This window comes from Cyprinodon variegatus, unplaced genomic scaffold (assembly GCF_000732505.1).
Source record: "Cyprinodon variegatus isolate N-32 unplaced genomic scaffold, C_variegatus-1.0 Scaffold2360, whole genome shotgun sequence".
NCBI lineage: Eukaryota > Metazoa > Chordata > Actinopteri > Cyprinodontiformes > Cyprinodontidae > Cyprinodon > Cyprinodon variegatus.
In genome coordinates this window covers 21,593-31,667 of record NW_015152813.1, presented here as the reverse complement: position 1 = coordinate 31,667, position 10,075 = coordinate 21,593, and the positions used below count along the sequence as shown (strand labels likewise).

The 10,075-nt window shown below is 39.1% G+C and overlaps 1 protein-coding gene across 1 annotated transcript; it reads right to left on the bottom strand.

The window, feature by feature from the left end:
* Positions 1 to 107: 107 nt before the first annotated feature.
* On the bottom strand, positions 108 to 7,071 carry LOC107080814 (mannan-binding lectin serine protease 1-like; the record flags this gene model as incomplete). Its single annotated transcript, XM_015369020.1, has 4 exons — positions 6,866 to 7,071; positions 4,058 to 4,235; positions 3,516 to 3,647; positions 108 to 304 (listed from the first exon to the last, which is right to left on the bottom strand). Coding segments are annotated over exons 1-4 (708 nt in total), but the record flags the coding sequence as incomplete, so codon positions are not given.
* Between the last annotated feature and the right edge of the window lie 3,004 nt (positions 7,072 to 10,075).

Sequence of the window (10,075 nt, the reverse complement as noted above, 5' to 3'; positions counted from 1 at the left end):
ACACATTCATCCTGTTGGGGCACCTGAGGGTGTATTTGTGTGTGTGTGTGTGTGTGTGTGTGTGTGTGTGTGTGTGTGTGTTTGTGTTTTAAGTGTGATAGTCCCACCTTAATGTAGTCATAGGGGCAGGTGACGTCTGGGTGGTCCTCCACGTCAAAGCGGGGATCAAACTGGAGATGGAGCCTGAATCCCTCCTCCACCTCGATTTGGTATGAGCAGTTGGAGCTCTTTGGATAAGGAGCGGGAAAATTAACGCTGCTGATCACTCCAGAGCGTTCCCTGAACACAGCACCGCTGCAATCCACTGGGAAGACACAAACAGACACACAGAGGGCCTGATAAAACCTTCCTCCTCCTACACACAGAAACATGTTGATCGTCTAAATATTTCCTCCAATCAGCAGCTGTTATCAGTCACACTGAGGTCGAAATCTAAGCTACCAGCAGGTCCAAGCTGCCAGCTAATGATGGTTTATAACAAACTTTTAGAGGATTAAATCAAACAGAGGGGAAACAGAAACGAAAAGCAGAATCATCACAGAAACAAATACTGTAAGACACCTCAACATGTTGGAGACCATGGGTTGACAATACCATATATTCTGGACATGCCCTAAATTATACTTTTATGGAAATGGTTGGAACATGTAATTATTTTTTTTTTTTTTTTTGTTACCTGTAGTTTTTCTGCACTAGAGAGGTTATTAAAAATTGCTTAAACTCATTCATTCAATGTGTTAATAAAAGAAAATGGCTGACCCAGCCCCACCCTTAGTGACTGGTAAGATCAACATGATGCTTGAAGTTTTTAAATGTGATCAATATAAAAGTGATGAACTTTACTTTATATGGAACAGATGGATTCTACATATTACCCTAACAAGAGCTGATTCTTCATGACTTCTCTGCTTCGCCTATATTATCAGCTGTGAATACCTTTTCTCCCCTTCCACTACTGAAAAGCCCCCCTATATCTCTAAAACTGCACATTTCTTTATACAATTCTCTCTTTTATTTTATTTTCCCTCTCTTTGACATCTAAACATGTAGGTGTATGCCTAGGGACTTGCAAGATAAATATACCAATTCGTTTTAACATAGAGAGGATTAAAGCTTATAATTATCTGGAGGAAGAATCCACCCACATATTTTCAACAGAAGAAAGTAATCGTTAAAGCTGCAGGGGAGTGAAACCTTGTTTATTTTTCTCTTCACCGGTGGAAAACGGTATTTTCTGTTCATCTAGAGATGCGTATGTATACCTAGATTTGTTTATTATCTACATTTAAAAACAGATTAATAAAAAAAAAAAGATCTGTTTCATGTCTTTAAAGTTTACAGCTCTATAAGTTGTCAGAATCTTAACAGGACCTCATTTTCTAAGATATTTCCACGTTTTCTTAGAGCCCAGCCACAGACTTTAGAGAACTTCATACATGGAAAAATGGAAGTTAAACTATAATAAACTAAATAGATGGTGTGCAGTTTTGTTTACCCCTCTCTACTCTGACACCCATGAATAAAGTCGGGTGCAACACCACGACTGTATAGCGTTCCATCAAGCGTTCTAAAAAATTGGAAAGAAGAAAAAGAAACCCACAGTTCAATCTGTGTAAAATAATGTTGATGGCTGATCACAAGCCAGAAAGAAGACATAGCAAACATGTGGTAGAATATTCTCTGCTCAGAATTGGTGGCTTATATGCAGAAATATATGTTGGGTAGGAAAACAAAACATCCCCATAATCATCAATGACCAACTTCTACAGTGAAGCATGGTAGTGGCAGCATATTGCTTTGGACATGCTTCCCTTTAGCAGGGGAAGGGGAGTTGATGAGAAGATGCAGGGAGCTAAATTATGGACAGCACTGAAGGAAAACCTGGGTGATAAAAAGCAAAACTTGAACCAGCTGAGAATCTGTGACAAGAAGACTGATGTTGTCAGATGTTCTCTGTCCAGTTTGACTAAGGTGGAACGGAGGACGAACAAACATGTGAGCCCTATGAAGGCTGCTGCAACGTCCCGATCGGGTCTGAAGCCATTACTAAAGATCTTCTTTCCACTCAACAATGAAGCTCTACTTGATGTTGGAGAATCTCATTGAAAAGCCTTTAAACTACCTGAAAGTTTCTGTACCAAGACAGAATGTTTGAAGGTTCCATAGCCCTGCGATTAAAAATTTGAGTTTTCTTGATTAATTTATTTTCTGATTCGGTTCTACTGGAATTATGACTTGATGACGGCAGACAATCATCTCAACGATACTAATTTGGATTTTCCCATTTAGCAACAGGTCAGGTTGCTGGTTCAAACCACTGATCTCTATTTATTGGATTGCTGATAGCCCGAAAAAAGAGAAGCCATATTGGTATTCCCCACTCCCACAGAGATGTGCAGTAAAAAAGCCTACTTGTGCAGCATTTGACTGCAAAAACAAGCAGTTTGCCAGCTGTGGGAGGACGTTTCAAAGGTAATTTCACAGTCAGTGGACGTACTAACCAAAAAAATCCATATATGTCGATATATCCTATAGTATAATATGTAGCGTAACATTAGCCTGGCTATCTTGGACTGACTCAAAGATATGGACCGAGTTAGCCAGCGACATTGTGTTTAACGTTAGAAATAGAAAGTACAGTAAATAGAAAGTAATTCACTGTAAAATGCCAATGTAGTAATTCTTTATTAACTGGATGACAAGGTGGTTTTTGCACCCTTTGTTGTATTTCTCATTTGAAAAAGTCACGAGCTGAAATATATTGCATGTTATATTGACCAAAAAAAAGCAACTGAAACATTTTTAAAGGCTAATGCACAGATACAGCATAAAAGTATATGGCATCATGCATGCATAATTCGCAAATAGGAAAATACTACAGCATTAACAGACATGTACTTGAAGTTGTGTGTAGGATGTAATTACCATAACAACGTAATCAATACATTTATATTCCATGTGCATCATCACTTTAGCACTTTTGGCACATCTGTATTATTGTGCTCCATTAACACACTAATTTTGTTGTGATGAATTTGTATAATATGTTATATTACATGATTTAGAGACTTCACTGACTTCATACTGACTAAGCAACGTGATGGGCCTATTTTTTATTATAAGGTAAAGTAATCTACTGATGCTATGAAACACCAAAGGTTTGTCAAAGTGTTGAATTTATCTTTATTAAAGTCTTAATTCCCCTGAAAATGAGAAAATCATCATTGTTTGATGCTGTAGCGCACATATTGTTTACATTGCGACCGGTTTAACAAGGGAGTACCAAAATGGCAGCCTTTGGCTTCACTTTAACCCCGTACTACCCACGGGCAATCAGCGATCTAGTGAATAAATAAAGATCAGTGGTTCAAAAGCACAGGGATAAATCATGACCGTCCATCAGAACACCGACTGATGATTTCAATTGGTGGGTTTGACACCAGGCAAGATGGGTGGGTCTGTCTGGGATTAAGAAAGGCCCTACTTGAGCCTTTAGGGGGCGCTGGCTGACTCACCTCTGCAGGTATGGTTATCTGTGTGCAGCTGGTATCCATAGCGACAGGAACAGTAGTATCCCCCAATGAAGTTGTGGCAGAAGTGATCGCAGAGCTGCTCCTCGTCGCTGTGCTCGCTGCACTCGTCCACATCTGCAGAAGAAGAAAAGAATGTCCTCCATGATGGATTGCTGCCAAAAAAGAACCTAAAAAAGGCTGATTTGTTGTTTAGGAATCTTCCTGTTCTCTGAGCTGATTTAACTGAAGGTCCTACAGCAGCAAAAGATACCTTGGTGAAAGTGAATGAAAATAGCTTTGCTCTGGTGCATAAAATGAATACATTGCATTTTTGGAGTTTAAATCAAAAATATAGATTAATATAAACAATGTGTGGAAAAATCTGAAAAGTTTAAAAAGTCTTGGTGTTGAAAATCTAATCAAAATACAACTTTTGTCCAGAAAAAGTCCAGTTTCCTTTGGGATTTTCCAAGTTGGTGCGGCGGTTCTGATGGATGGTATGACTGAGACATGCTGGTAAATGAAGGGGAACCGCTGCTCCTCACCCACAGCGCTGTAGTGAGCCACGAAGCCGGAGAACCGCTCCTCGTTGGAGAAATCCGAAGAAAACCGGATGCTGAGGGAGTTTCTATGGGAAGTGATGACCCGCTGGGCCGGTACCTGCTCTGTATCCGTCTCCTCCTTCCCACAGAACACAGCCAGCACCTTCCCCTCTGCCTCCACCTGCACAGCAACACAGCAGCCCGGATAACGTCAGACTCTGGAAAATCAGAACCAGAACAGTAGAGGTGGACAGGAAACAGAACTGTTCTAAATATGATTATATAATGTCCAACATCAGCAGCAGGAGAGAACAGAACTTGAGGCTGATTCTCCTGCCAAACTGGAACTGCTAACCTCCCAGAGATCAGGGTCCCTCAGGGTCAAATCCAAACTGAGGAGAAAAAACAGACTAGCAGCTTTGTTTACCTTCAGCTGCTGTTTATCTGACCCAGAGAGCTGGGGGGTGGGGGGGTCAATGGACCCAAGGGCACCGGCACAAACGGACTGAAACACACTCCAACCAACATCTACGGAGATACTCAGAACCTCAGACTAGAGACAGTGAATCCGCTCCGACACCAGAATAAACCGCTATTAACTGGCTCTGGAGACATTATACCTGTATATTCTTAAATCTTTGTTGGATATGGGAATAGGAAAAAATTATGGTGAAGATTCTCAGTCATCCAGGTCATAGTCATTCCAAAAAAGTTTAAAAACTGGACTTTGTTTCCAAGTTTGAAGACATCTCTCTTCCCATCCAGGAAGCCTTTTCAATTCAAAATGTGAGAAATAGCGTTTAGTTTGAGGCTTTATAGAGTGGACCTAAGCGTCTAAGCCAAAATAAGGCTTTGTTTTTTGGTCCACTCTATAACTCACTGCTATTTCTCACATTTTGAATTAAAAAAAAGCTTTGTGGATTAAAAGCGAAACGTCTTCAAATGTGGAAACAAAGTCCAGCCGATTGTTTTTTTTTTTTTTTTTACTTTTTTGGAATGGGAAGAGGAAAGTTTGTCCAACTATCTTTTGTCCACAAGTCCTCTTAATGTTCTATAGTGACATCCTCTTTCAGAACTAAACGTTATTATTCCTCTGAGGCCGACCTTCACACCTAAACACTGCTGTTTGGGTTGTTTACTTCAGTTCTGTGTCCGGGTCACTTCTGAACAGCTTTAAAACGTAGTTTAGGATAAAAACCTTTGTGATTTTGGCACTAAAAGCAACCAGACCCATTGTAGTTTCTTAGTAAACAAAAGCAGAAGGCTTTATGTAACAACAAAAAATAAAATATGTAACATAAGAAATGCCTCTGTTGTCTCTCAGTGAGTAAAGGTGTGACGGAGGCAAAAACAAGCAGGCGGACGGAAGACTGAAAGATATCAAAGGAACATTTGAGTTAAGCTGTTCAACAATAGAGAAATTAAACACCTCAACGCTAAATCTGAAATCTAAATAAGTGTATTCTTACCTTGTTTTGAGAAGGTAAATATGAGAATGTGCCAAAGGAAAACTGTGATTCATATTTAAAACAAAAACAAATACATCCTTATTTGCAAGTGCCAAAAAATGCCCATTCCATCAGCAGATAATTCCATGTTCCTGTTTAAATTAATAGCTGATATACAGTTGTTTATAAATAATTTTGACTTATCTTGAGATCAGCTTTTGCAGTGCTGTCAGAGATGGACAGCAGAAATGTGTATTGAAGTGGGGGAAAAAGAAAATCAGCAGCATTTTAGCCAAATATTCGTAAAAACAATGTAATAAAACCCAAATATTAACAGAGCAGCTGAAAAAAATAGTCATTAACATCTCTGCTCTTTAACATGTGTTAAGGGGAATAGAACGGTAAAATTTTTGGAATAGATTAATTCATGAATATGAATTTCCCAGGAAATTTTAGATATATACATATATATTTATACCATAAAATAAGGATTAGGGGCATTATGATGTATTATTTAAATATAATTTCTGTTTTTATCAATAATTATACCATTAAATTGTTAAATGCAACTTTCAATGCCATTAAAAACATTTAAAATGATGACTTTAATAATAAAATGTTTGTTCATCTAAAAACAAATATGATTTACTTTCTATGCATAAGTAAATATGAAGGAAAAGTAATTAGGTAAACTTTATGGGATATCAGGTCTGTAGTGTTGTTAGTTTTGGGGTCAGGAACGGAGGTGTTTAGGAACCTCTGCAGTAGTATGCGTGTAAACACTTACAGCAGCAGAATAGATTATTCAGCAGCAGGTGGGAAGAATCTGCTTGGAAAATGCAAGCCCTATTGAAAGTGTCAGTGTCTAGTAACTGTAGGTCCATCAGCCCCCACCCTTAGAGTGTCCCACTCCCCACCGACTTTCATTACAAAGTTACACCCTGATAATGAATAGCCCGGTTCTGGTTCTTCAACAGCTGGATGAACCTTAGAAATAACCACCGTTTGGAGCTTTTGTCGGTGTGGACACCAGGGGGAACATACTCTGACTGAATCAACTCTGTAGCTCTGCAACATCTTATTACAAACGAGTGTTAAACAGCAGCAGATGGACTCCAGGAAGGTTTGGTTTTGTTTTTGTTTTTTTTCAGAACTTTAAAGCTATATTTTAAGATCTGAACCAGAATCAGCCAATGATTGACTGACCTCTGGTCAAGGAGAAACATTCATAATCTCATCCCTGATCCAATCCCTAGTTTCTGTTTTTCTCAAGTCGATGAGCCACACTTCCCTGAATCTGTTGAAGAAGTTCTGATGGGCTTTCTGATAGCCCCTGACCCAGGAGCAGGTGTTTCTTGCTTACCTTGACATAATCATACTCGCACAGGTAGGATGGTTCCAGGTCAAAATGGGTGAAGAACAGGCTGATCCGGAACCCTGCAGGAACGCTAATGTTCCAGTTTCGCTCAGTGTCTCTGGGATACGGCTCTGGGAAGCCCGGAGACATAATGATACCGTACATCTCCGACAGCAGCTGAGTGCTGCATCCAAACCCAATCAGCATGGAGAAGATGAAAATCCTAAGGCAGAGTGAGAGAGAGAGCGGGGGGTATCAGAACCAGCCAGAGAGCAACAGATCAGACAAAACAACTTATAAAGAGCTGGATCAGAGAGAAGCAGATCAGAGCCAGTCAATGAAAATGAATCAGAACTGATCCGAATCAAAGTCAAGTGGATCAGAACCAAAGAGTATTGGTACTGTCCAACGTGCTGACTCTATGTGGGTATTGTGCAGGTTCTTTCTATCCAGTGAAAACTTTATTTGCTAAAAGGAACATGGGTCAGGCACCAGAACTGGAAATGCTGCAGCCCTGGGCTCACATGATCCTGCTTGTGTCCCTGTTCTTTTCTTCTGATCAGTTAGAAACAAACTCGAGTTGAGAGGGGATGAGAGGGAATAGCATCCTCAAAATCTTAAAAATCATCCCCCTTCTTAAATGACCATCACCCCATACCATCCCCCTGTAACATTTTATCACTGAATGTGTAAAATTTCTACTATATATTACCAGAAATGGCAATAATATTGCACCTTTAACATTTGGCGGGCCGTGGGCTTACGAGTAGCCTGAGCAAAATAGATAAAATCAAAGAAGTGGCATACCAGGACTATGAAGCTGATCCCAGTGGGAAATTAGTCCTCTGCATTAGTCCCTAAGTATGGCAGTGATAGCCATGCCAGTACAGTTCTACCTTAAGGTGCCTTGGTTAAGATCAATGACATGTAACAACCATACCATGCATAGTGCTTTAGGTTAATAGACTATATTAATTAGGCTATGTATGCTTCCAAAAAAAAAAAAATCCCCCTTCTTGTTTTTCTACAACTAGACTTCTGGTTAGAAGGAGAATCAGTCAGAACTCAGCATCTGTTCTCAGATGAGGTTCAATCAGCCTCACTGCAGGTCAGAACCAAAACCTCACTCAGACCAAAAGCCCGGATTCTGTGAGCCCAAATAAAAATATTTCTGCTCTGATCAATAACTGATCATCGATCAATAATCAGTTGGAACTCACCTCATGATGTGGTTAAAAGTTCTGCTGCTCCTGCTCAGTCTGTCCGGACCAGAGTCTGGACCCGCACAGGGGTCTGCAGAGGTTTGGCCCTCAGCAGGTCACGTGACTCATCCTTGGCGGAGTTCATGGTGTAACAGCGGTTCCCCCTGGTGTCCACACCGACAAAAGCTCCAAACGGTGGTTATTTCTAAGGTTCATCCAGCTGTTGAAGAACCAGAACCGGGTTGTTCATTATCAGGGTGTAACTTTGTGATGAAAGTCGGTGGGGAGTGGGACACTCTAAGGGTGGGGGCTGATGGACCTACAGTTACTAGACACTGACACTTTCAATAGGGCTTGCATTTTCCAAAAATGAGCTCAAACTCATTTTTATTTAATGCTGTCCAATTGTTAAGAACACAAAAGAACCCAAATACACTGATATATAAATTTATAGTCAGACATTAATCTATATGAAAAAAAGAGGACTAACAGCCAATTCCGATGCCAACAGCAATATTTCCTGCCTCCCCAGTTTCATGCATCCATCAATCCATCCAGAAAAGTGTGAATAGGTTGATGGATGTTTTCCCTTTCAGCTACATCAGTGATTATCCTCCTTCAGAAGCATCAAAATCAATTAGAAATTTAGTCCCTCATTGTAGAGAGTCAAAGTGTTTGTATTGAAATTATTGGAGGGGACATGTCCACACCAGTCTTTTGGAAAGTTATGTGCTTCATCACATCCGGGGCTTGTCAAAAACCAGAAGGCAAACTGTGGAAGCCCGTTTCCGACACTCTGTTAAAAAAAAAAATAATAATAATAATTACTCATTATTTTGAGTTAGTTTGAGTTGAGTTGGAGACAGTATCTCATTAGAGATAGTAACTCATTATAATAAGATACTATCTCATTATGATGAGATAGTATCTCATCATAATGAGATACTATCTCATTATGATGAGATAGTATCTCATTATTATGAGATACTATCTCATTATAATGAGATAGTAACTCATAATAATAAGATACTATCTCATTATAATGAGATAGTAACTCATAATAATAAGATACTATCTCATTATTATGAGATAGTATCTCATTATGATGAGATAGTATCTCATTACTATGAGATAATATCTCATTATTATGAGATAGTAACTCATTTAAATCAGATACTATCTCATCATAATGAGATAGTATCTCATTACTATGAGATACTATCTCATTATTATGAGATAGTATCTCATTATGATGAGATACTATCTCATCATAATGAGATACTATCTCATAATAATGAGTTACTATCTCATAATAATGAGATATTATCTCATAGTGATGAGATACTATCTCATCATAATGAGATACTATCTCATCATAATGAGATACTATCTCATTATGATGAGATAGTATCTCAGAGTAATGAGATACTATCTCATTATGATGAGATAGTATCTCATTACTATGAGATAATATCTCATTATTATGAGATAGTAACTCATTTTAATCAGATACTATCTCATAATAATGAGAGTTCCCGTCTCATAATAATGAGCTATTATTTTTTAGTTACTATCTCAAAATAATGGGATACTATCTCATGAGATAGAATCCCATTATTTTGAGATAATATCTCATCATAATGAGATAAGTTATTTAGTTTTTTAACAGATTGGCGGAAACGGGCTTCCATAGAAATCAATTAACTGAACCGATTCTCTTAACTAGTTTGGATCTGCTAGCAGAGAGCGCCCCCTGCTGTCAACAGTTTGGTTCTGACCCACTCACCTTTCTTTGACCATGTTTCATTAAGACCTGTGATGGATTTAAGGTTCTGGTGAGTTTAATGTTTGTTTGACACTGTTTGTATAGAAAACAGAGGTCAGTAGGACGGTTCTGAGACACTCAGCCATCAGTCAGAGTTTATGGGACAGTTATGATCCTCCTACCATCCAGGAGGTAATTGGAGGCACCGTTGTTATGGTGACGGGGGAGCAGCAGAGGAGGTGTCATCTG